General features: G+C 35.3%; 3 protein-coding genes and 5 non-coding genes across 11 annotated transcripts; 5 read left to right on the forward strand and 3 right to left on the reverse strand.

The window, feature by feature from the left end:
* The first annotated feature begins 1127 nt into the window (after positions 1–1127).
* Positions 1128–4802, forward strand: LOC106109974 (heparin sulfate O-sulfotransferase). Its single transcript, XM_013291638.1, has 5 exons — positions 1128–1548; positions 1619–1922; positions 2023–2161; positions 2593–2690; positions 3751–4802. Exons 1-5 carry the CDS (start codon positions 1437–1439, stop codon positions 4118–4120), a joined length of 1023 nt encoding a protein of 340 aa, XP_013147092.1. The 5' UTR covers positions 1128–1436; the 3' UTR covers positions 4121–4802.
* Positions 4803–6261: 1459 nt separating this feature from the next.
* On the forward strand, positions 6262–18038 carry LOC106109982 (adenylate kinase isoenzyme 5). 2 transcript variants are annotated; one of them, XM_013291649.1, is made up of 12 exons: positions 6262–6634; positions 7688–7849; positions 8166–8276; positions 9619–9761; positions 10954–11136; positions 14367–14687; positions 14940–15070; positions 15708–15927; positions 16114–16278; positions 16482–16602; positions 16809–16936; positions 17179–18038. In XM_013291649.1, exons 1-12 carry the CDS (start codon positions 6613–6615, stop codon positions 17296–17298), a joined length of 1827 nt encoding a protein of 608 aa, XP_013147103.1. In that variant the 5' UTR covers positions 6262–6612; the 3' UTR covers positions 17299–18038. The 2 variants fall into 2 exon arrangements, with proteins under 2 accessions (XP_013147103.1, XP_013147104.1); XM_013291650.1 differs by having other exon boundaries at positions 8169–8276.
* On the forward strand, positions 11407–11480 carry Trnai-aau. The gene has a single exon. It is a non-coding gene; the product is annotated as a tRNA-Ile (tRNA).
* On the reverse strand, positions 11975–12048 carry Trnai-aau. Its single transcript has one exon. It is a non-coding gene; the product is annotated as a tRNA-Ile (tRNA).
* Trnai-aau lies at positions 12559–12632 on the reverse strand. Its single transcript has one exon. It is a non-coding gene; the product is annotated as a tRNA-Ile (tRNA).
* On the forward strand, positions 14740–14813 carry Trnai-aau. The gene has a single exon. It is a non-coding gene; the product is annotated as a tRNA-Ile (tRNA).
* On the reverse strand, positions 16623–16696 carry Trnai-aau. The gene has a single exon. It is a non-coding gene; the product is annotated as a tRNA-Ile (tRNA).
* Positions 18039–19311: 1273 nt separating the features above from the next.
* On the forward strand, positions 19312–26285 carry LOC106109987 (adenylate kinase isoenzyme 1). Of its 3 annotated transcripts, none has more exons than XM_013291656.1 (5): positions 19312–19412; positions 23824–24013; positions 24249–24397; positions 24903–25073; positions 26127–26285. In XM_013291656.1, the coding sequence occupies exons 1-5, from the start codon at positions 19410–19412 to the stop codon at positions 26202–26204; spliced, it is 591 nt and encodes a 196-aa protein (XP_013147110.1). In that variant the 5' UTR covers positions 19312–19409; the 3' UTR covers positions 26205–26285. The 3 variants fall into 3 exon arrangements, with proteins under 3 accessions (XP_013147110.1, XP_013147109.1, XP_013147108.1); XM_013291655.1 differs by lacking the exon at positions 19312–19412 and adding an exon at positions 21527–21646; XM_013291654.1 differs by lacking the exon at positions 19312–19412 and adding an exon at positions 23268–23457.
* Positions 26286–26706: the final 421 nt, after the last annotated feature.

Raw genomic sequence — 26706 nt, forward strand, 5'->3', positions numbered from 1 at the left:
CAAAGGTTAAAGTTTGCAATGGCGCGCAACCAAATTAAATTATTCAGGTATTTTTTTTTCTATAATAATAAAAATAATTTACAATTAAAAGTATTGAAATCATTTGTACATTTTATATTTATAAAGATAAAGACATCATCTATCGCAAACTGTTTCAGGATTAGCTGAATGAAAGAGATAATAAACCGTTTTTTTTTTTAGTACATTAGGTGGCAAACGAGCAAGCGGCCACCTGAATCCACCGAAATGGAAAGCGATCGCTGCCCATAAACATCCACAATTGCAGATGCGTTGCCGACCCTTAATTGACGGAGAACACGCACATAAAGAGGACATTTCCCCTTCCTATGCGTCTCCTCCACCGTCAAATCCACTTTTCTTTCCCATCCTTTCCTCTTAACAAAAGGGTGGAAAGGGAAAGGGACTAAAATTAGGCCTCCGGCACCACACTCATCACACGAAACGCGGAATTGCATCTACTTCACGCCTGTTTTCTGTGTGGTCGTGGTATTGCACCGGGCAAGCCGGCCGTTTTCAAAGGTTTAAGGCAAATTTGATCTCATTGAAATATAGATCAAAGGTGAAAGATACATTAGCGAAAACTGGGCAATTATTTTTTCTCTTTACATTGGTAAGTTAGTGTAATCCCTACTTTATTACCTGTCAACAACATTAGGTAGCAGTAATATTGAAAAGCCAAGATTGATGATTTATTTTTCTTTTCGAAGTAACTTTTCATATAGCATATTCTTGTAATATAAGATTTAATTATCCAAAGATGATTCAAAAGATTAACTAATATTTATATTTTCGAATGTTTTTAAAAATAAAAAATAAGCGGATAAAGTAGTTTGCAAAATTTGCTTAAAACAGAACGCAGTTGTCATAATGTATCAGTAGTAGTGGTGGACTATTTATAATAATTCTATTCAACATTTTATTTCGGAAAAATGATTGATCCAGTTTTAAAATAATTGCAAATTCTTTTACACTATCATTACATTTATGTTGTTTAACAAAAAATGTTGAATTTTGAAAAAAATAAATGACCGTTCTGTTTTCTTTCAGTAGTTCATCTAATTAGTATTTAAGAACACACGCCATATGTTATTCGGTTTGTAATGTTTTAGTTCGCGAAAAGTAGAAAATTAATCTCAAACATGTACGTAAAATCGATCTTTTGAATCGATTATAACTATCAAGGACATCACTTTACGGCTAATGCTAAAATCAAACTGCTGTCAAGCTGTCATATAGCCGTCCGTCAACATTGTTCCTGCTTCGTGACATTGATGAACACTTGAGGATTTTTTCATTCGTAAACCACTTTGCTAGTGTGGTTGCGGAATGTGTGTTTATATTTATAATGAACCCAATAAAATTATGTCACTGCTGATTTTAACATAGAAAACAGTCAGCGTTAATTTAACATCGCTATGTTGAACTTGCACAAAATTTGGTTATTATCATGTCTGTGTGTTATTGTTATGATTATTTTATATTTTCAAACAGAAATTACACGTTTGGAGCAAAACTATCAAAAATTAGGTATGTTAAATGTCTTATGTTGTAATAAATTAAGGAATTAGCAAAGTATAAGACGATTCTTTCGTTTCAGAATACAAGTTAACACAAAGTCATTCAAATTCTCGTCAGTTTTTCCCGAAAACTATCGAAAAGGATAACGATGACTTGGTGGTCATATACAACCGCGTACCGAAGACAGGCTCTACTAGTTTCGTTGGTGTGGCCTATGATTTGTGCAAAAAGAACCATTTTAAAGTTTTACACATTAATATTACAGCAAATATGCATGTAATGTCTCTCAGCAACCAGTATAAGTTCGCTCAGAATGTTACAAGATGGCAGGAAGTAAAGCCAGCACTTTATCATGGTCATATGGCATTTTTAAACTTCGAAAGGTATGTATGGAACATTTTCATTCAAGTTTTCTATAGCCATTATATTCAATCAAATATCTTGTCAAAACAACATGTACTTACATAATTCTTAATTTTTCAGATTAGGCACATCCACAAAACCAGTATTTATTAATTTAATAAGAAAGCCACTAGACAGACTAGTGTCTTATTATTATTTCCTAAGAAATGGAGACAATTTTAGACCCCATTTGGTGCGGAAGAAACATGGAGACAAAATGGTGAGTTGTTTATAAACAAAGAAACATTAAATAAAACTGAAAATGAAGGTCTTAAGCCAGCTTAGGTTGATCTTTACTAATATTATAAAGATTTGTATTTTTGTGTATATTCCAATGACTCAAAAACTACTGAGCTAATTTTAAAAATTCTTTCACCGTTAGAAAGGTAATTTATATTTTTATTTTAATTAATTTATACATGAGTAACATAGGCTATATTTTACGCAGACGAAGTCGCGAGCAACAGTTAGTTTATAATAGAAACGTAAAATTGATACTAAATATAATAGTACCAGCACACTAAAAACCTATTAATATTCTGCTGGTACCTTTATTACCCATTGTCTGTGACTTAGGAAATCAGAAATAAGTTAAGTTTCATGCAGAATCATTAAAAGCAGACTAACTAACGTCTTTATTACTTTTTACAGACTTTTGATGAATGTGTTGAAAAAAATCAACCAGATTGTGACCCTAATACAATGTGGCTGCAAGTCCCTTTCTTCTGCGGTCACTCAGCTCAGTGTTGGTGAGTTATTTTAATTATTATCTAGCTTATATAATTATTGTATCTTTTCCAATTGTCTGTGACTCTGTTAACTTATAATTAAAAATAAACTTAATTTGTAGCCTCTGTCTTCTTAGAGAATATGTTACATATTTATGCAAAATTATATCTTGATATGTAAACACATTCCGAGCAAAAAATATCCATCCATCTAAACATTCACATTTATAATACTAGTAAGATAGAAAACGTTAAAAAGTATGTTAGAGGTTATGTTACTATGTTAGAATAGACTGAACAAGTACAAGTTGTAACAAGTAAGTCAAAACATACATTGTGTACGTTACATTAGATTACATAACAATTTCCTGGTTTTGTTTCACATAACAATAAGCCATGGACATAAACATGGAATAATCTATACTGAAAAATATTGATTATAGGGTATTCTAATTTTGATTATCTTCACCACCTCACTGTACATCCCCACTGAGGGGCTCGGAGCCTACCCTAACAAGGGGTGACTAGGCCATAGTCAACCACGCTGGCCAAGTGCAGATTGGTTGACTTCACACATATCTTTGAATTTCTTATATGTGCAGACATCACGATGTTTTCCTTCACCGTAAGAACTTCGGGTAAAATGTGGACATATGAAATCGAAAATCACATTAGTACAGCGGGATTCGAACCCAAGCAAAAATATAATTTGATTGGCACATTATCTAAATCACAATATCAGGCCTAATTTTCGTCCCTTTTCTTAAATAGAAAGGATGGGAAGTATGAGTGGACTTGATGGTGGAGGAGACGCATAGGAATATGTCCTTTTTTGCGGGTGTTTATGGGCAGCGGTCACTTTCCATTTCGGTGGATTCAGGTGGCCGCTTGCTCGTTTGCCAACTTGTATTATAAAAAAAAATCAAATGATACCAAATAGGTGGCTTTGAATCGCCATTATAGAAGCGAATTGTTTAGACACATTGACCTAATATTCAAGTAATTTCGTCACCATTCTAATAAAGGGGAGGCTTTCTGCCTTAAAGTTTGAAGTCTATTGAGTTTATTTCAATGTTTTCAGGAAACCAGGAAGTCAGTGGGCGTTGGAGCAAGCAAAACATAACCTAGTCAATCATTATCTTCTTGTCGGAGTTACAGAAGAAATGCTAGATTTCATATCAGTTCTAGAAGCGGTTCTGCCTCGAATATTCAAAGGTGCTACTGAACATTACTTGAATAGTAACAAATCGCATCTCAGACAGACAAGCTCCAAAATAGATCCGGCTCAAAGGACCATAGATAAAATACAAAAATCAATTGTATGGAAAATGGAGAATGAGTTATACGAGTTCGCGTTAGAACATTTCAAATTTTTCCAAAGGAAAGTGTTGATGAAAGAGACTTTAGGTGTTCCACAGACTTTCTTTTACGAAAAAATACGACCAAAATGATAATTCAATTTATTATAAGGAATTTAAATCATTCCAGATGTAAATATTAATGTTATTTATTGTTAGTTTTTTTATTCAAAGTTAAAGGTAAGCACATTAAAAGACGAAAAGTGAATTATTCTGTGCTTGTTAAGTTTAAAATCTTACTAAGGCCTAAACATTTTATTACGTCATAGTTGCATTTTATAATGAACTTATTTAGTTAAATATACTAATATCTTATTCATTTTAGTACACAGATTAATAGACAATTTAAGTGTACTATTTTTTTTTTCATAAACTGACGCAAAATTTTGATATGCGTATACGATTTTATTGACCAAAAACATTCGATTAATAAGGTGTTTGAATAAGAATTCTTATGATTTCTTTAAAGGCTGAATAATTGATGATTAGTTAATTTTTAAAAAAGATAATGTAAAAATTTATAATATCTATGGTAAAAAATACTAGCAATAATTTTACAGATCAAAGACTAGTTATTGACACTGTAGACCACGACATTGAGAATTTAAAAAAATTAAAACATGTATTTTTATGTGTTACGACCTAATTATTTTTTTATAAGTTAGTTTTAACGAAAATATCACAACAAAGCAATAAAAACTAGAAAAATGCTTCCTAAATACTGTATAATGCGTTTTATTATGTATAAAAATATATTTGTTTGTTAATTCGATACTTTTGAAACTTTGAATTGTTTTTTTTACTTTGATATAAATAATCAACGCATTTTTAAAATATGATAGTTATATATTTATAGCTAGTTATTAATGCAACGAAATATAAACACTTTTTTTTTGCGCCATTTTGTGACATTTTTTTGTTATGGCAACAATTATTGTTTACTCTATGACAGGAAGCTTTAATATCGCAATCGAATTTTATGTCTTTGTGTATATTTTTATTGAAATATTGCTAGGTTTTAAATTAACTATGAATTGTTACGTTGATGTTAAAGTAAATTATTTTTTATTCAACAAAACTTATGTACGGCTTTATTACGGACATTACGGACTAATTATTAAGAATTAGGTTTTGTTAAAATATTAACAAAAATGCGTTTTAAAATCATTGATTGTTCTTTATGTTTGTAAATAATAAATTTACAGCTATCGAGGCTATGTATTTGTATATATTGAATAGTAAAATGTAATCGGAATATATTAATGCCCTGTTTATATTATTGCAATTTGAAGTTGGTAAATTTTTCCAGTTTTTAGACTGTAACAATGTAAACCGCGTATAAAAAGAAATGACCTGAAATTATATGTTTAAGAATGATTTTTCGTACTTAATAGTATACAATTGGCAATTTATAAGAAACATTTGGTTTAAGTTGAATTTTATCGTGTTTTAACCCAGTCAAGTTGCAATCATCGCACGTACTTATCATTTGCTAATCACTCGAAAGTACGCACTAGTTGTTAATGCAAGAATTTGTTAATAAATCGATATTTTATAGTTGAAGAGGTTATTTCATTTGATCCTTCGAGCCGGATTTTTATCAATATTTCCTGTCTTGTTTCTAACTTTTACTAAGATAATACCAAAAAATACTAGCAATAATTAGTATTAAGAAAAAGGTAGTATAAATAAGTTTTTTTTTTAAATGTAAGTACTATAGCTACTTAATATTGTTGGATAAACCTTAATTGTTTTTAAATTATTATGAAACATTTACATGAGTCATATTCATTCAGTATTGAAAAAATAATATATTATGTACGTTATAATTCGTATAGATTTGTCGCAAACGAACAGTGAGTCATTACTCGGTTCTCGAAACTCGAAACTTCTTCAAACATATCAATTATTGTAACGTCGAATTATTGAATAATACAGTATCCTCAAGCGGAGTCGTGGATAAATGGAGTATTACGAAGTTAACAGCATAACTGTGGTGTACCTAGTAAACACAATTAGTCAAAAGTGTCTTGCATGACCCTTGCATTTGATACAATAATTGGCCACGCGGTGGATTCATTCAGGGGGTTAGCACTTTAAATATTCAATCGGTTGTCCATCTCGCTCGTATATCGTTTATCACATACGTCAGAGTGGGTCAAACATATTTTTATAAGTTGTATTTAAAAAAGAAAGCTCCAACGTTCAGTCGCATGCCGGAGTCAGCGGGGAGCGGACGTCCCGCGATGCTGGCTCGATCACAACCGCTGGCAGAAATGCTATCGCGGCGTCACTACTTTCGAATAATCAGACAAATTGTTACACGTCTCAGATCATCTAAGATGAGTTAATTTATATCGATTTTGTTGAGTTTTATGTATTATTTATAGTTTGTTTCGGACGGCCGAAGGTCGCGTCCTTTAATCGATGAACAATTAAAAGTGACAGTGTGTGACTACCCGCGTGGACAGACACTTTTTGATACATATATATTTATAAAAAAAGTGCCAACGCATAACATAGCTTAGTATACAGGGACTAAAAATATCTATAGGAACTCTCAATAAATTGCATCTTCATGGAATATGGGCATCTGTTTAGACACTGGTAAGTAAACAAACATACCCCTGCGACCAAAGGGTATCAGCAGATATAACCAATTTTGATATTTTACCGAGTACCCACTCGCCGCAAGAGCTCGAGTATTTTTTTACGTAAGGTAAGACCAAGTACGCTGTATAAATTTACGCCTTACATTCATTACCAATTAATGTCTTAAAATAATGACAGGAAAGTCATAATGATCCGAGAAAAAGGAACTAGAAACCCCGTACACATTAATATTGGGCTTACATAGCTAAAACATTTGTGACTTAAAAAATTCACGGTTATAAATGTTTATGTCAACATAGAAATAGCTTAGATTCAGTTGTACATTTAATACTATTCTCCACTATCCATACTAAATACTGAGTAAATTAAAAAAAGGAACTCGTGTTCCATTTTATCCGATTACAGTCAATTAAAAGAATTGGAATGACATTTCACAATCATAATGACACACACAATTTAATATCGTAAACACTTCCACTATAAACCGATCACTTTATAAACTTTTTTAACCCATTTACTTGATATGAGAAACATAAAAAACAGCAACAAACTCTATTTATTACCCGTACTATTTGTAAATGTGTAAGTTTTGGGTTCGAATCCCACTACATGCCAACGTATTTCCGAATTTCATGACAACTCTGTTGTTGAAACGGCGAAAGAAAACATCGATATGATACTTGTGAATATTTTACAAATTCAAAGATATGCGTGAAACCGACCGATCCAGACAACACTGATAGCGCGGTTACCTAAGACCTAAACATCCTTAATTAAAAGTAAGTTTGAGCCCCATGGTAGGTTAGTATGACCTAACAACAAATGAATACTTAATAATTTGTCATTCCTGTTTTACCAGTGTGTTCTATCTCGAAGCACAAGGACAAAAAAAGCCTGTCCTACCAAGTTGTACTGTCTGATAACAATCCAACGTGTAAAATATGTGATAGATTTTGTTACCTTATCTGACAGTGACGTCATTTTTAATATATCTGAGTCTCTATCAGCCAGTGGTGGGACAATCCCTTAATAAACAATAATGTTTAGAACAAAACAATGAGGAGCAGGACAGAGAGAGCTATGGGGAGTCCCGCAGGGGGCGCGAGAGCGCGTGGGGCGGCGCCACACCGCCCGCTGCCGCCTTCCCCATGCAGAACTCCAGCCACGTCAAGTTTGAGCCTCCGACCGTGCCTGTTATATTCGTACTTGGTAAGGGATACATTTCTGTCTATCATTAGAGAGATTTTGTACAGAGAACAGAAGAAAATAAGATATACATGAAATATAACTAGTTTCAATGCTAAATTAGACTATAAAATTGTCTATGGTAGCTGACGGAACTGCCACTCTAGCGCAACATGTATCAACAGTAAGAGCAAACTCTAGCAGGCTGCCCGCAGACGCGTGAAAAACTATCCATTAAGTCTTTCACTGAGGTTTTTGAGCATTAAAGTGTGTTCTAAGTTCTTTTATGCCAAGAAGCTGTATCGTAAATTGACAGTCACTACAAGTGATGTGTGTCCAGGAGGGCCGGGCAGCGGCAAGGTGACGCACTGCGACACGCTGGTGCAGGAGCGGCGAGGCCTCGTGCACGTCAACATGACCGACCTGCTGCAGCAGTACGCCATCGGCAACGGTATGTACAAACACTAAGTCCTTAGGTTTTAGGAAAGCCCAGAGATAGCGAAGTCTACTGAGGAAGTACAACGGCGTCAGAAAGATACACGCTATTAGAATACCTTAAATAGCATCCCGTTTTACAACGAATTCTTTATTGACTAAACTGATCGCATAACTGTTTACTCTCTTTGATTCGTACGAGCTTATATGGTGCTGACGCTACTCGATTTTTAGTTGTACAACTAAACACACGAATTGGCTGCGAAACAATCGACAATCGCACTGGCGTGTCATAGATTAGTCAATTGTGTTCGCTCTAAGGCTGCAAATCCATCTCTTACTATTTTATATAGAGTAGAGAGGAAAATATGTTTCAAGGTTTTTGCATCAATTGTGACTGTCTCGATAGGGTGATAAGCAAAACCTCTCACGGAGATTACAATTGTAAAAGTAATAAAACAAAAAGGTATAGCGGTACATTTTATTTCCCATTAGTTAATAAGTACTAGTGCATGATACTATAAAAACAATCGTATCGCCACTGGTCATTGCCAATGGCGAGGTACAATGTCGCCTGACGATCGATGTGCCCCTACCACGAATTACTCATTTTACACTTATACTCGATTACTATAAAAATTACATTTGCCCAACAAAATGTATACAAACAAGTATTGTAAACTTGTGCAAATACAAATAACATGTTTACAATTGTTATTGGCAATTCCACGTTATTTGCGTTGAGTTTTCATCAATTGATGACCAATTTCTTTTATTTGTCAATCTTGATTGCCAATTTTGCTGTGTCAACTAAAAATGTTGCAAACGGTAAAATTTTCCGGTTTTAATTTCTTTTTTTTAAAAGCTGTAAGGGATATATTGAATAGATAACATCACAAAACTGCCATCGAACAAAAGATAAGAGTAATTCAATTGAAACTACGATACAGCCGTTAGAGGGCGTTGTTACGGAGGGAAGGGGAGGGTATAATAGACTCGGTGTTCAATTGCACGATTAGAAGTGGGCTCGTGGGAAGTATCAGCTGCGACCCTGTGCCCCCTCAAGGACCGACCTCGCTCTCTTATTTGTAGGACATTTACACATACGACCTTTTACACTCTCATGTGACAAGAGTGAATGAAATGTACCGAGAGATAGAGAACACAGATAACAAAGGTCCAGCTGTTTAGAAATTCAGTCATAAATATACACACGTAAAGAACTGTGCTACTACGACCTCATTTGACCTCCCTATAAGATCGCAAAATTATTCACAATTAGTAGTTCCATGAGATAATGGGCATCGAAAAGCACTACAAGAATAACATCTTTATTTTCTTAATGCATGTTGCATTAGACATGCAGGACTTTGGTTCGCTATCAAGCCGCACAGTGACGGAGGTGCTTATGCTGGAGATGAAGATGGCGCCCGCCGCTGGCGCCTACCTTGTGTCCGGTTACCCGCGCTCCATGCGAGACCTCGCTGAGTACACCGACAAGGTAATATCATATATTCACTTTGATATTAAACATAGATTTTAACATTGTTTTCTCCGAAGAGGTGGCAAATGAAACAAGCGCTGGTGCTTATGTGCCGCAGAAGCGTTGCCACATAATTTACACATATCATGGACAGAAAAGTGTTTTTATGTTGATATTCTCCACTACCGAATACAATTCCTTTTTACATTCTTTAAAAAGAAATGGATAGCGGAAGAACATATCTCTGAGATCAGATAAAACATAGAACATTTTTGCTTCAAATCTCCCATTTCTGAGGTCACGGTAGTGTCCAAGGCAATTTGTTATTTCCTTCTACCAATATCTCAACGTACACACCTACAATTACTTAAACATTCGTATCCAAATCCATAACTATCACGGTTAGAATAATATTGTCATTAGACAAGTAGCATACCAACATGGCCGTCAACAAAACATTGTTTATTAACGGTTATGCGTAGCCCCGCCCTTGACATACTGCTACCGATTTTTGTCAGCTCCGAATCGATCAACAATGGCGTACGAATCGACAATTCAAAGTCTTTGTGGATTAATGTACGTGTCAGCTTACTAAGAAAGTCTTTGTTGTCCTAACAATAAAGACAGTAAAAGCATAATTTCTTAAATTAAATATCAAAAAGATTTATACAAAAAACAGGAAATCTTACTTCTTACTAATATTATAAATGCGAAAGTTTAGATGGATGGATGTTTGTTAGCGTTTGTAGCCTAAACGGTTGGACGGATCTCCATGAAATTTGGCACAGGTCTAGAGCATAGTCTGGAAGAACACATAGGCTACTTTTTATCCCGGGAATAGTTACGGTTTTAATGTTTACTCGATCATTCTGCAACGGTTCAATATATCTTATTGAAATTTGGCATAGATATAAAACAAAGTCTGGAGTACACATAGGATAAGCTTCATCCCCGAGAAATGTCCGGTTCCCGAGGGATACGTAGCTTTTTGTAATTAATGTAGTTTGTATGTTTTCTAATACCACGCGGACGAAGTCGCGGGCAACAGCTCGTGTTGTATAATATAGTTGATATAAGCCTTGTACATGTATGGTAAATGTATGGAAGAGAAGCACATACTGTGCCGATAACACACTTAATGGATAAGTACATGATGATATAAGCCTCATGGGGTTGTAAGGCTGTACCAGACCGTCATTGCCCTCGTTAGATCCAGACAGTGAGCGGAGCAGTCGTGGTGAGCTGGCGACAGCGCGTGTTGGAGCGGCAAATAGAGTACGGCGCGCGGCTCGGACACGTCGTACTCAGCTTGGCGCGGATGGAGCTTGCACATTTCTACAGACACGTCGTGCCCGTCGCTGATTACTTCGACCACACTGGAATGCTTATTGTGGTCAGTAAGATACTTATAATTTTGCATCACTTTACATATTAGAAGTATAAATTGTTACCTTAATTATAAACAAGGTTAGGTGATAGCTTTTATCAATATTTCACGTTCAATTTTCTCTTTTAATCAATATTGTTTATCTTTATTGTGGTGATATTTAACTGTATGACGTCATCGTTATCGGTTATGGTCCGTAATCCTTAATTTATTACTTTTAATCAAACTATATACCTATTTTTTTTTGTCACGTAACATTTTCTGTATCTATCAACCGGCCCATTAGCTCAGTTGGTTAGAGCGTCGTGCTAATAACGCGAAGGTCGCAGGTTCGATCCCCTCATGGGCCACGGTAAATTTTTTGGCAAAATAGGCTTTAATTTGCTCAGTGCTAAGCTAGAGCAACTTAATAAAGTCATACATACTCATACAATCCTACTAATATAATAGAGCGTAAACACAGACTATTTTGTAGCATAGGATGTCAGCAGTCACAGCATATTTTTGAATAATCCATTCTTTAGTAATAAACCCTACACTCACATTACGCTTTAGGCTTTATATTTTCACTCTATTAAACTTAAATAAAAAACGTAAATAAATTGGATAAAACCTCAATGTGGGAAAGGAACCATAAACTACAAGTTGCCAACATTAAGGAAACAAAATTATTATGGTAATAGTAATTTTGACATTTGCAATTGAGAATTTGACAAATGTAAACAATAAAATAAAGTTTTTATAATTTCATGCGGATGAAGCCGCACGGGAAAAGCTTATACATACATGAAAAGGTGTCATTAAACTGTAAACATCAAGCTCTTGTATGTAGCAAAAAGTATTGTGGCCCATGAGGGGATCGAACCCGCGACCTTCGCGTTATTAGCACGACGCTCTAACCAACTGAGCTAATGGGCCCGTGGATATTGCTCCGTATAAAGACAGTGAAATTCATGAAAGATGACACCGCTCTAGCTTATACGTGTTTCTATCTATAGAATGGTATGCGTTGTGCTTCTCCTAACCAGTAATTTTACGTATACTAATTCTTTTTGATACTCCAATATCTCTATTGTTAAAACAATATAAAAATCGACTGTTTCTTTGCTTTTTAATCAATATATTATAGCCTACAAAACAATGAAGTATTCATACAAACTGTTGTGTAATTACGACACGGCAGAGGGCGGTAAGCCGATACTTTTCTTATCAAATATGCACCAGTGGAACGTTCAACTAGCAATTTCTTCAGATAGATGCAACTGTATATTACTTTCAGTTTTAACATGTTATTTTTTTAAATTGTAATATAGATTTTCTACCAATTTGTTATTAATTTTGCTAGGAGCTAGGTACTCACGAGACTGGTACAACATGGTGAATGGTGATTTAAAAAAAATCACTTACAGTATTTCTTAAAAAAAGTTTTGGCCCATGAGGGGATCGAACCCGCGACCTTCGCGTTATTAGCACGACGCTCTAACCAACTGAGCTAATGGGCCAATTGTTTCCTACAATAGAAAGTTATATTTTGATTTGTAATAGGCATTTCTTGATATAAAATCTCGTTAATTTCTTACTCACCTCTGATTTAGAAGTGTTTCTACAAATTTTACGATTTAAAATGAATTTGCAGATTTTTTAGTTCTATAAGTATGTGCGAGGAATATTACTGGTGTTTAGATGAATGGAAGTTTGTTAGAGTTTGTAGCCTAAACCACTGACCGGATCTGGATGAGTTTTGGCATAGATGTAGAGGATTGTCTGGAAGAACATATAGGCTACTTACTTTTAGTGTGTGATATAAACTCACGGGTACCCTCTTCTAATGTTAGTTATAATATTATTTTAGTTTATATAAGTTATGTATGAGAGACGGAAGCACTTGGTGTGGTTGACAAATCGATGTCCATCAATAAATTAGTTATAGAGTTTCGCCGCGACGCGTCGCATCGATCGCCGGCCGACGGTCAACGTACAATGTCATGTCATAAAAAATCCTGCCGATGTTGGTCTGAAGTCAACCATGAAAGTTCCTATCGCAACTATGCTGGATTACTGAAGTTCCCTTTTATTTTTAAATATAGTTACCTTATCATTATTTACTGATTCAATAATGTTACGTAGAAGTATTTTTCAGCGGAGTAAATCTCTAGTTACGTAGTTTGCAAAAGCATTTCAAGTTACCGAACGAGAAAACACTAAAGAATGCTTAATACTAGCTGTGAAACCGGCCATTAAAGACGTTAGTTACTAAGTGAATGGCTTAGTGTAGCCTTAGTATTAGAATTCTACTCTAAATCTGTTGAACCCTAATTCAAAAAGCTTTATACCCTTACTAAATCGTGCTTAAAAACTAGATAGCTTTGAGTCACGTGTAGATCGATAAATAATAGAATTAAGAACCGAAATCGTTTATTGAATAAAATTTAGTGTGTCACCAAATTATAGAGAAACTGACCGAAATACAGTCAGGTGGCGATGTTCTCTGATGAATAAATGAAATCGTTAGTTTCTTTGGTCATCAGTTGCTTATCGTTTTATGAATTTTTGAACGTACAGATGGCCGGTGGCGTGAGGCTAGGTCTCATTTCTTATGCAATTCCATTTGACGGTAATTAAACTTTTCATTATTGAATACTTTGTTTTGTAGATCAAGTTTCATTTTTACAGGCCACGTGTTTGTGTTCCATAGGTTATTGGTATGTTTTATTTAAATTTTCTCAGGTTTAAAACGAATGTTGCTTGTTTGTATTTGAAAGAGCATTGATATAAAATAATAGATATGTTAGAGTAACATAGAGTAACATTTCATCTCATATCTTAGTCACTTCAATGTTGTTTTATTTTATACTAGCTGTTGCCGTGCAACTTCATCCGCATGAAATTGTGAGAATTTTATTTTATTGTTTACATTTGTCAAATTATCAATGACAAATGTCAAAATGACATAATGATGACAACCTTGCTTCCTTGATGTTGGCAGCAACTTATGGTCTCTTTCACACATTAAGATTTTACCCAAAATATTTACCCTCTAAGTTTAATGGCGTGAAAATACATAGCCTAAAAAAGAATTGTTCAAAAATATGCTGTAATTGCTGACATCTTAGGCAACAAAGAAGTGTGTGTTTACGCTTTATAGTATAGATAGTATATATATCTATTAATGTTTTAAGTAATCTTTTCGATAACTAAATAAACATAATTTCAGTATTATTTGTTCTATGTTTTAGGTGAATGGTGAAAGAAATCCCGAAGAAGTGTACAAGGATTTCCGAGCTGCTGTCCTGCAGATCCTGGGTACTACAGAAGATGAGAATATTAATGGCGTCAGTGGAGTAGGGGCTAATGGTATACCAGGGGAAATAGTTGGCGTGGAGCCGGCGCCCGTTGGGATTAGAGGCAGAAGCATCAGGAGTCACGGACCTGATGGCAGGGGACAAATTCCAGACGGCGGTAGACAAGAGCCGGTGGTGGTCGACGAACCCTTGCCGGCAGCAGTACCAGTTGTGCTGCCTGTCAACGGAAATGTTGAAAGGATCGTTAGTCCAAAGGTAATGCAAAGACTTGTGAATTAAATACAAGAATTATTTTCCTGTACCACATGGCCCATTAGCTCAGTTGGTTAGAGCGTCGTGCTAATAACGCGAAGGTCGCGGGTTCGATCCCCTCATGGGCCAATATATTTTTTTGAACCAATAAAAATCTGTAAATAAAAAGTATTTTCTTCAGATATCTTCAGTTGTTTTGTAGATGTTTTTTTATCCGTGATTTATTAAGCCTTTTTGTTGCTGTAACCTTTCCAGGCTGAGGTAATAAGGGTGCGTGGTGCGGCGACGCGTGCGTGCGTGGTGTGCGTGGTGGGCGGGCCCGGCAGCAACAAGGCCGCGCTCTGCCAGCGCGCCGTTGCGCAGGCGCACGGCTGGACACACTACAGGTTGGTAAAACAACAAAAACGCCAGAGTAGGTAAAGATTATAATTTTAACAGAGTGATGTTAATATATCGCGTTAGAATCTCCCACAATTATATAAGTATACATCCGCATACATAGCTTCCCTTAAGACTGGACTTTACAAATAAGTTTTAAGAAAATTTAGTGTACTCTCAGATATCAGCCGACTGTTTCAGTAGCTAAATGACTGATGCCAGATTTTTGAAGTTTCCATTTTTTTTATCAATAACTAATATTACCCTTAATAATTAAGCTGTATGTTACTTGAGTGCGAAGGAGCCGGCTGAAAATCAGCGCAGGAACGGCTTAGTCCGTCCTGCATACGCTGAGCTGGCTACCTTTTGCCACGAATGTGTTTCCTTTAGAATAAGTCCTTTTATGTAATTTCTATTTTGTGGCAATAAATACATATTCATTCACTCATTCATTCATACGTAGTGATTCATTATCAGTATAAGGTTATCCTAAGTTTCAACGGAGTAATAGTTACAAACCTCATTTTGTAAATTTATCGAATCATAAGCAAAGTCAAAATTGTTTCTGAAACTGCCCATGAATGCAACAATAAGCCAGCTTTCTGATAACCCATTATTGTCTTTCAATACGTTTCTTGTGTTCAGCTTGGGGCAGCGTCTCCGCTCGCTGGCGGAGTCTGGCGGCGGGGCGGCGTCCGACGGCGCGCTGAGCCGCGCGGCGCTGGCGGGCGGCGAGCTGGTCTCCAACGAGCTGGTAGGGCGGCTGGTGCGCGCTGCGCTCGGAGACGCCGCGCGCACAGGACACGGGCTAGTGCTGGACGGCTACCCGCGCGATTTACAGCAGCTGGATATGTTCGAGAAAGAGGTGAGCGTGTATTAAATGAGTCACAATGAGAAGTAGCTAGGAATTAAAGTAGCATTGTCAAAAATAGGTATTCTATTTTAAAGCATACCAGCGATCCGCCCCGGCTTCGCACGGGTCCTATGTTGATACAAAATCAGTTGTGAAGTTTGATAGATCTAAGCATACTAATTCGCGTGTTGTTTAAAGTTGAAGCTATCGCCCCGCATGGTGCTGGTGGACTGCTCGAAGCTGCAGCTGGGGCGAGGGCGGCGCGACGACTCCGTGGCCGCCTTCCGCCGCCGCCTGGAGGTGTTCCGCGAGCTCAGCCTGCCCATGCTCAAGACGCTCGACCACCAGCACAGGCTCACCATTGTAAGACAAACGAGTCTACAATACAGTCACCACTGACCATGCTACTGTAACATTACACATGTAACATAACACTTTCACTTTTTATTTATTTAGTACTTCTATAAATACGATTTTCTTTCTAACATTCCTGATACGGTAGGATATGGTAATGTTACAGTTTATGTGATTTTATTTCTTGTACATAAATAAAACATCATGACCAGGTGGACGGTGACACTGACTCGGCAGAAGTGCAGGAAGAGTTCACACGAGTGCTGCTGGAGGAGATGGAGAAGGCGGAGGCGCTGGCCGCCATCCCGCAGGACAATCATATCACACAACCAGGTAACATCAACAAAAAGTCTTGGCCCATGAGGGGATCGAACCCGCGACCTTCGCGTTATTAGCACGACGCTCTAACCAACTGAGCTAATGGGCCGGTTGAACATATGACTTGAAATTTTTCATCGAGTCAAAAAATGGAGTCAAGTAGAATTAAAACGTTTATTTATTAATAAAATGTTAAAACTACATAGACTGTTTATTTGCAGAGGAGACGGCGTTACCGCAAGGGCTGCCGCGCGCCAACGGTGTTGCCAACGGCGTAGCGCGGGCGCACAATGGCGTCTTTCACAACGGCGCACTCGCTAACGGCTTTGCTGCCATCGCTAATAACAAGGTAAAAACTACCATAAACTAAAGAAAAATGTTTCTGTCTTTTTGAATACTGCAGTGATGTTCCCCTAGCGGAATCATTGGCATCTGATTCCTTTTAAAAGCCAATGAGATCCAAAAACAAAGGTGTTAAACGACAAAACGCATCATCGTATCAATTCAGTCACTTTAAGCAAGTAATTTAGAGGTTAGTTGTCAACATTTTTAGATTATCGAGGGTTATGAAGTATTTTTTTATTGTTACAGGTGAAACCGATTATAAACAACATAAATAGGATCCCAACGATCTCACAAATGACACACGACGACGTCAAGAGATTGTACCAGCAGAACACTGGAGACGTTTCTCTCACACATCACATCTGAACAATCGGTGATATAAATAACTTTAAGAAAAGTACGGAATAATCGTAAAGTACAAAAATAACCTATAAATTGATCAAATCAAATTAAAACGTTCTTAAGTAACACTTAACACTGCACCCATAATTTATGTTTAGGTTAATCAGCTTTAATTTGTATTATTATTTTCGCATAGCAACACTAAAATATTACTTTTTAAACAAATCCAACGGTTAAATCAATTAATTTACCGAACGTACCTGAGAATATAGAACAATGAGATAAAGTAAAATGTGCCTAAACTAATAGTTCTAATCGAATTTTAAACACGTAGTTTTAGGTTATTTTACAGTTAGTATGATAAAATAGAAATAAAACTACAACTTAAGTTATAAGAGTCAAGTCATCAAAATTAATAATTACGATATATGTTTAATTCATAAAATTTTTGATTAATAAAATTGTAGTTTTAAAAAATCTAACCTAAAAATATTTAAAATACGCACATAAAAGTCAAGTGCCTTAACACTATGTGGTATTTTCGGTCGATGTCTAAAGGACAAAATTATATTATTATATTGTATATGGTATTAGATAAAAGTAAATTATTACCTTAAATAATATGTTAACTAACTAATTTGGAATAAAAGTTAGCATTTATTACTAACTTGAGTTCAGAAATTACATTTTCATAATTTTGGTGACCACATTACCCAAATGTAACTTTGTATACGATCTCATGTTTATTATTTTTGTAAAACGGAACGTTAAAAATACTAACAGAAATATTTTAATATAAATTTTAATACAATATTTAGAGATTAAATAGACATATAAGTATATTAAAATTATTGTTTGAATATAAGAAATAGTGAATAATAATGAAATAAAAATATCACTTAGATGTATACTGTCACAAAATCGGGGCCAACTTAGACTTTAGATACAGTAGTCAATAATTATTAGATGTAGTAACATTAACACAGCAAGAAACAAATACATTACTTAGGCATAGATTTATAACCTATAAATACTTAATTCGGAGTATAAAAGTACGGCAAATCAACTCCTTTGAAGACCTTTTGTTAGGGTTTTTTCATCATAGATAATACTATTATAACATATTGTATTGTCTGTGGTTATACCTACTTGTCATTTATACTCCATTTATAGGTTATGTGTCTATGAATTTAGTGGTTACAGTTTTAAAATTAACCGTTTTCCATGTTTCTGTACGTGTCTTACGTTTACCAAAACATATCATGCCTCTAAAGGATTAACACATATTTTACACATTTTTCTATAGTAAAAAGTACCGGTTGATGGATTCCTGTAATATTAATTCAGCAGAAAATATTTCAAAATTAGGTTATTTTAGTTGTCACACTTATTATAATATCGCAACTATGCAATTTTTTTTTTAAATAAATTACATAAATTATCTTTACATAGAATTACGCCTCAGTTGTTTTTTTTTAAATTTTTACATAAAAAAAATGTTGTTAAGTGTAATATCTTTTTTTTTTTTTAATTTTTAATCGTTATAGTAATATTGAGGTAATAGTTTTAATCACTTATGTAACTGTAGATTATATTTATTATGTTGTTAATAAAAAGCACCTTTTATACACGTTTGCATTTTTATTACAACCTTTTTTACAGGGGGCTTTGTCGACGAAGCGACGATAACGCCCCATAAGTCTTAAACAAACAAAACTTAATTAACTGACTGTTTTCTTAAACAGATGTCGGCCAACTTAAACACCATCTTGGCCTTGTCCGAAGACGGGTAAGCCAGGATAGTGTTTAAGTGACCGACATTACATCCAAATTACAACCTTAAATATTGAAATTCTCAAGTACGAAGTTACTTTATGATGTATATTCAGCGTGTTTTTGTTGATTATATAATCTGTGTCAAATCAATACCTGTGCATTGCTATAATTTCCCGCCACAACCCTATGACTTTCCCGCGCTGTCAGAGGTCGCCACTACGCTATTGGCGGGCTGGCACAATTTTCGTGGCCTTGACCGAACTACAATCAAATCGTACCCGCAGTCGGTCCGTAGACTTCGCGTAGGTTGGTTGTCGGTCGTGTTATTTAATATCTGTTATCGCTAGATTACGTACAGAATGGTGAGTATTTTGTATGCACTTTCACTTAAAAAATGTCTTATTATGATTTTAATTCAGAATGATTGAAATATCGAAGAGATTCGTACAGATGTTTGAGATTTTTTGGTTTCAGTGTTACGTCACATTGCGTTAAAAATAGATATTATATTTAGCTAGTTTTTTGTCGAGACTAGAGTGTTTTATAATGAATTTGTTTTAGTTAAAATTGCGTAACATCTAATAAGCTTGTAGTAGAAAATGGAAAGAATGTATTGAGAAAAATATTTCATAAACGGTCTTTGTTAATATCACTATTGTACCCACTTATCATTTAGCAAATATATTTTTCTGTATTTGTATAAATGCATCAATTATGCTGTGATAAGATGAATGGACAATACTATCAATTATTGCGATAATAAAAAAGTTTTATAATACTACTAGCTTTCGCCCGCGACTCCGTCCGCGCGGAGTTAAAAAAAATACAAGTAGCGTGTTCTTCCAGACTATCCTCTATATCTATGCCAAATTTCATCGAGATCAGTTCAGCCGTTTAGGCAACAAACTCTAACAGACATCCATCAATCTAAACTTTCGCAATTATGTTAGTCAGATTACTAGATAAATTACATTCTTAATTATGAAACTGAAATGTCTCATCCAAAGTTACATTACATGGTACGAGTAAATCATTATTTACTTATTATAGGATCGACGCACAAGGATTTTTATCCTCTTCCGTCAAATGTCGTCACTCCCTTCTTGATTATGTCACCTTTAACCTATCTCTTTCTATGTTTACACCTACCAATGGGGTCCTTATAACTAAAATTCTAGAATTGGCATGAAAATTGTTTATAAAAATATTATTTTATAAAAACACAACGTTACAGTTAGTATTTCATTTAATGAGAACCTTTTCTTCTTGAAGACAGTTATTCATACTATCATACTAATATTATAAATGCGATAGTTTATTTTTTTTTAATTAATTATAGATTTAAATGACTTTATTATTATTATTTAGGCTACTTACTTTTTTATTCCATGAGGACAGAGTCGCGGGCGAAAGCTAGTTAGTCATAACAACAAACAACGGTATTGTCCGTTACTGTTTTGGCGCCAAAATGACTTTTGAGGTTATAGCAACGATAAAAGTTACGGTATTGTATTGAAAGGCAAAAGCGAAATTCAGATGCCGTTGATAAGTTACATAACCAATCGATTGTTTGAATTCTCATAATCTTGAAATGTGATAACTTCGATTGGAATAAACATAGTTATTTACATTTCAGGATTAATTCGTTTTATAATAAAAATAGCATGTTAAAAATTAATACCGCGTGTTTAGTCATACTGTGAATTTTTGCAACAAGAGCTGTCAAAAAACATGTCATCCTTTTCATACCCTATTAACAAAGAGAGATAGCAATACTTTTTTTTAAAGTTAGTTTCACACACGTCTGTAAAACCTTTACAAATTGACCTCCATATTGAAGAAGGATGCACTTTGTTTACAAATTTAAGCCTATAAATAATAATCACTAGCTGTTGCTTGCGATTTCGCCTACGTAAATTTAAAAATAAAAAGTATAGCCTATGTTACTCAAAGATAATGTAGCTTTTCAATAGTGAAAGTTTTTTGAAATCGGCCCAGTAGTTTTTGAGTTTTTTCAATACAAACAAAATATAAAAAATACAAATCTTTCATACTAGTATTAGGGCATGTACCATCACTGGCTGATAGAGGCTCAGATAGCTTAAAAATGACGTCACTCTCAGATAAAGGAACAAAATCCGATATTTCCATCACATATTTTACACGTTCGATTATTATCAGACAATTTATAATTTGGTAGACCTGAATTTAATATTTTCTAAATTATCTTCCAAGCTTTTAAACATTTTAATCCTGTTTTTAAAGCTTCTAAATTCTACCTTAAAACTATACTTTCTTTCTGATGCATTTTACGTTTTCCATCTATAAAAAGAATTAACATTAACAGATGTATTTGACGCAATACAAGATACATGTAAATGTTGAAAATATTCCAATATGTTTGTACAAGTTCGTTCTCGCGGCGGATCTTGGCACGGTGTGCCGGCATTAATTCTCGCAGAGAAACATAACCTTCAGTGTTCAGATCTCGATGAAACAGCAAGCTTATACCGAGAGCTTTTTGTTATATAAATTGTTTTTCCTAGTGATTGTGTTCGTTTTGGCTGAATTAGAATTCCAACGGAATTATTTAGAGGTATGTTGGTGTTTAAAGAAGAATTATCTTCTAATTGCAATTTTACTAATATTATAAATGCGAAAGTTTAGATGGATGTTAGTTAGAGTTTGTAGCCTAAACTGCTGAACGGATTTCGATGAAACTTGGCATAGACGTAGAGGATAGTCTGGAAGACACAAAGGCTATTAACTTTTGTTTTTTTGAACTCTTTGCATACGAAGACGCGCGCGAGAACTAGTTGTTACAACTTTGGTCTGTTACAAGTTTGTTGTTAATTTATTGAGTACGTAAAAGAACTTTAGGGTTACAAAATATTATGACACTATCGAAACAGCTCCTATCTGTCTAGTGTCCTGTCTTCTAGTATTTTAGTAGACTTAATAACATCGCAAGCTCCAGCTTTTCGTTTACTCGGAGTCACCGTAAAAAGGGAGTTAAAAACCGACAGATCCTTCTCATGTGACTATGCAGTATATAGGATCGTCATCATCTTTGAAAAGAAAACTTTTGAAGACATTATAATAAAACAAACATTTTTGTACGACCGTAACGTCCTCGCTTACCCAATTCGGACGTCTTTCACCTTGCCCTCAAAGTCTGAGTTCAAATTAGATTTTTTCATGAATACAAAAACATTTACAAAGTTTCTGAATAATTTCTATAAAAATATTTAACTTCTATACTAAATTATGTGTCAAATAGATACCACTACAAAAGTCGCAGTTAAAGTTCAAAAAAAGTTGAAAAAAATAGTTTAGAGAATTACTATAGCCTAATAATGATGTCATCTATTTGAAAGTAACTGTTCATCGTTAAAAAGCATATCAAAACATAATACAGTAGAACCTCGGTTACTTAAAAATCTTCTAAAACATATTGTGTTTCCCTTGGACTTTAACTTATCGAGGTTCCACTGTATTTAGGTACACTAGTCATCATAATCCTCCTTATCCTACTCCCGTTAGGGTCGGCGTAACAGGTTTTTGTCCTCCACATCTCAGTCATCACTCCCTTCTTGATCATAACCTTTCACGCAATCCATCTATCTCTGTCCAGGTCTACCTCTACCGATTTACCACACTCATAACTAACGTTCTCCTTGTAACATGCGATCATCCCTCGTAGCACATTAGCTGAGTTCATGGCCCCAGCGTCATTTGGCAACCACATATTAAACAAGTTTATTGGCAAACGAGACAATGCTCTCTTTAACAATTCAACTTTCAGTATGTGTTTTAAGCAATTGTTCTGAGCTATATGACTTTCTGTATAATCTTCCAATTCTTATTCCCCTTTTTCGCGCAATATATCCATCTCTAAGGCTACCTCCAACGATATACCCCTACACTAGAACATTCAAAATTCTCTGTATGTAAACTAAGCTTTCGTTCTAGGCACTTGATTTCTGTAAATAGATAGGTCATTTCTTGGGAATGACTGCATGTACTTATCTCCAGTTTAAAAGCACCTTTTGAAGTTACTGCAAGTTAATTAACTATATATTTTTACTACCGTTAATGCCACAGCGGCTAAAATCAAATTATTTGAAAGTACCTGTCTTTTATACAGCCTGTCTATTTATGGAGGTTAGTGTTAGAACGTCATGCCTTGAAAGGGTTGGTCATGATTTCTGAACGTCAATATCAAAAATGTCGCAACAAAATTGACAGTAAACAAATAAACAAATACTTATTTTACATAACTAATGTATAGTTAAATAAATGGATTTGGAAAATAATTGCTACCCTTGCAACCAACCCGTACAAGAAAAAAAGCCTCCCTGTCCTCTCCAGTGTCAGTCGCCGAAATGTGCGGCCTTCAAATCCAAGGTAGATTTCGATTTTAAAGTTTCCAACTTTGAAGATAGTTAGCATTTACTATTGGGACAGTTATATTGTACAGTCGATATAACTAGGACATAGTTATCCAATCCACGCCTTTACTATTTCGAGATTTTAACAATATGACAGGAGTAATTTGAAAATGAAAATGAAAATGAAAAAATGTTTATTTAAATCCAACAATCATGTATACACGGAGTAACTAGTAATTAGTAAATAGTAAATATAAAGTAACTAGTAAATTTAACTAGTAATTTTATTGAAGCTGCTGGTATAAACCTTGTTGTTTGATTATAGTATCTAGAACCGGATTTTCTACTACATTCAATATATCAAACATTATTCAACTTCCAGTCGCCAATAGATACAACCAAGACGCCCATAGTGTGGGTGCTAGGAGGTCCGGGGTCTGGCAAGGGCACCCAATGCGAGAGGATCATCGCCAAGTACGGTTTCACGCACCTTTCAACCGGCGACCTGCTGCGCGCGGAAGTGAAGAGTGGCTCGGAGCGCGCCAAATGTCTCACATCTGTTATGGAGCGGGGTAAATGACAAATAACTACAGTACTAAAAATTAAAGGAGGTACTTAGTGATGATTTAAATAGGAAACTACAAGGACTACTAGTAACCAATTACTCTTAATCTACAAGCACGCGTGCGGAGAAATGTAAATCAATTAGTTTTCCTAACATCTATCTGTCTCGCTCACATTAGTTGACTCCACGTTAAGTGAGAGTAAGATGTCAGTAGGTTTATTTGTTCCGACGCGTGGTTGCAGGTGAGCTAGTCCCTAACGATACGGTACTGGAGTTGCTGCGGGAGGCGATGATCGCACGCGCTGCCGACTCCAAAGGCTTCCTCATCGACGGCTACCCTAGAGAGAAATCACAGGGCATTGCTTTCGAGAAATCCATCGCTCCTGTTACGGTGAGTTTTCCAACTTTAATTGCTCGTATACAGTTGTAATTAGTTTACGATTATGCATTTCGACTAATCAATCTTTACAGATTTAGCATTATTTTCTTTATTTGGCGATGAAACAAATTAGCGGAAATTGTCATTAGAAACTGGTGAACTTCTTAGCTATACTTAGAGCTTTGAGTAAACTATCGCAATACTGTTTAGTCGCGCTTTGATTCCTATGAGCTTATATGAAGGTGCTTTTTTAGTTGTGCAACTAAACAATTGAATTGCGAAACAATCGATAATGGCACAACAGCAAGTTTAGTCAAACGTGTGCCGCTAAGGCGGAACTAAGGTTCTGGGTTTATTTTTTTAATAAAAACTTTTCGGTATATCATTTTCAACTCGATTTTTACAACTCCATAGTTTTCATCACAGGCGTCCCCAACCGATGTAGCATGCAGTTATAGATATGGTCTTTCAAAGTAGGCATTGCATGCAGGCCCTTGATTTATGATAATTGTATCAGGTAATCCTATACTTCGAGGCGTCATGTGAGACGTTGACGAAGCGTCTGTTAGGCCGCGCTGCCAGCTCTGGCCGTGCTGATGACAACGAGAACACAATAAAACTGCGCCTCAAGACTTTCCTTGATAACAACGACCTCGTGCTCGCGCAGTACCCTGAGAAACTGAGGAGGGTATGTATGCACTAATTAAGTTACATTTTTTTTATAATATAAGGTGGCAAACCAGCAAGCGGCTACCTGGATCCACCGAAATGGAAAGCAACCGCTGCCCATAAACATCCGCAATTGCAGATGTGTTGCCTACCTTTCATTGACGTAGGAGGAGACGCATATAAAGAGGACAGTTCCCCCTTCCTATACGCCTCCTCTACCGTCAAATCTACTTTTCCTTCTTCAGAGAAGGGTGGAAAGGGAAAGGGACTAAAATTAGGCCTCCGACACAATCAATGAAACTTGACTAATTGTTAAGATCACTGACGAAATAACGAATGGAATTTAAAATTTGTATCCGCAAAAACGACTTGTTGTGTCGATCGAAGATAACGACAGCGGAAACTTAATGCAAGTAAATATTGTTCAAAATGATTTTAGACGTTTAAAAATATTGGCAATGTTTTATTGTACAAATTTGGTTTTAATTTCATAGTGATATTTGTTACACTTATTTCTTGCAGTTTAATAACATTGCGAAACTTAGGTTTCAAGCGTGACAAAAACAATTCGTCCTAATTTTGCTGAATTGACCTTCCGTGTCTTGCAAGGAAATTAACCGAGTATCGTTTTAGTTCAGATCGATTATTCTAATGAACAAATGGTATCCGCATTGCAGCTACCAACAATATCGATTATTTAAGCCATTACTGTTTATTAAGCTTCTTACATCGCGTCGATTTTTGTCTTTCTCGATAATTGCATTGTACTCGGTATTTCAGTTGGCATTACGGGAACATGAGTACTCTTGCGCTTGACGTGACAACTTATGAGACGGGTTGTTGTATTGATGCTCAATATTGATCCTCTTATCAGAACAAATGTGTGTGTAAGTTTCGTTGCTAAACGCTAGACTTTCTGACAATTTTAACTGCAGAAAACTGTTGTTAAAACTGCGTAAATAAACAAAACTTTAACTTGACAGTTAAATATTGCCTACTCACGCAGTTTTAACTGTTCAATTAAGTCACAACTGAACTAACTAATCTAAAGTATTGATTTCGATTGTTCCAGATAAACGCAGAAGCGACAGTCGATAGCATCTTCAGCGAGGTGCAGAAGGTCCTGGACCCTATCGTGGCCACTAAATGAGCTACGACGACGCACAGCACAATATTGTACATAAAACTACTATTACTTAACTGATCATTAAATTATTTCTTTATTCTATTATATTTGATTATTTAACAAAACTTTTATCTTGTCTCACTTATAGCCGGTTTCCCAGCTATATTTAACCAGTGTTTTTAGTTCGATAATTTTATGAAATGCTTTCGAACTACGTAAGAGTTTTACTCCGTTGAAACATGTCAACCTAACACAAATGAAATGCTAGGTAATATCGAAAACTTCAGAAACCCAAGTTTAAAAAATATTAGCTTTTATAGTCACTTGATGTCTCAATGAGTGCGGAATTTAAAACTTAATTAGTATACTATGCGTTATTCCTGACTATGTCCTACATTTAGTTCTAGCGAGATTCGTTGAACCATTCTGGAAATGCACAGTAACATACATCTAAAATGTCGAAGTTTTTTGGTCGTTGCAGTTTTCATTCATCGAATTTGTATGTAGCGATCCATAAATTTTATTT

This window comes from Papilio polytes, unplaced genomic scaffold, assembly GCF_000836215.1.
Source record: "Papilio polytes unplaced genomic scaffold, Ppol_1.0 DF820956.1, whole genome shotgun sequence".
NCBI classification, from domain to species: Eukaryota; Metazoa; Arthropoda; class Insecta; order Lepidoptera; family Papilionidae; genus Papilio; species Papilio polytes.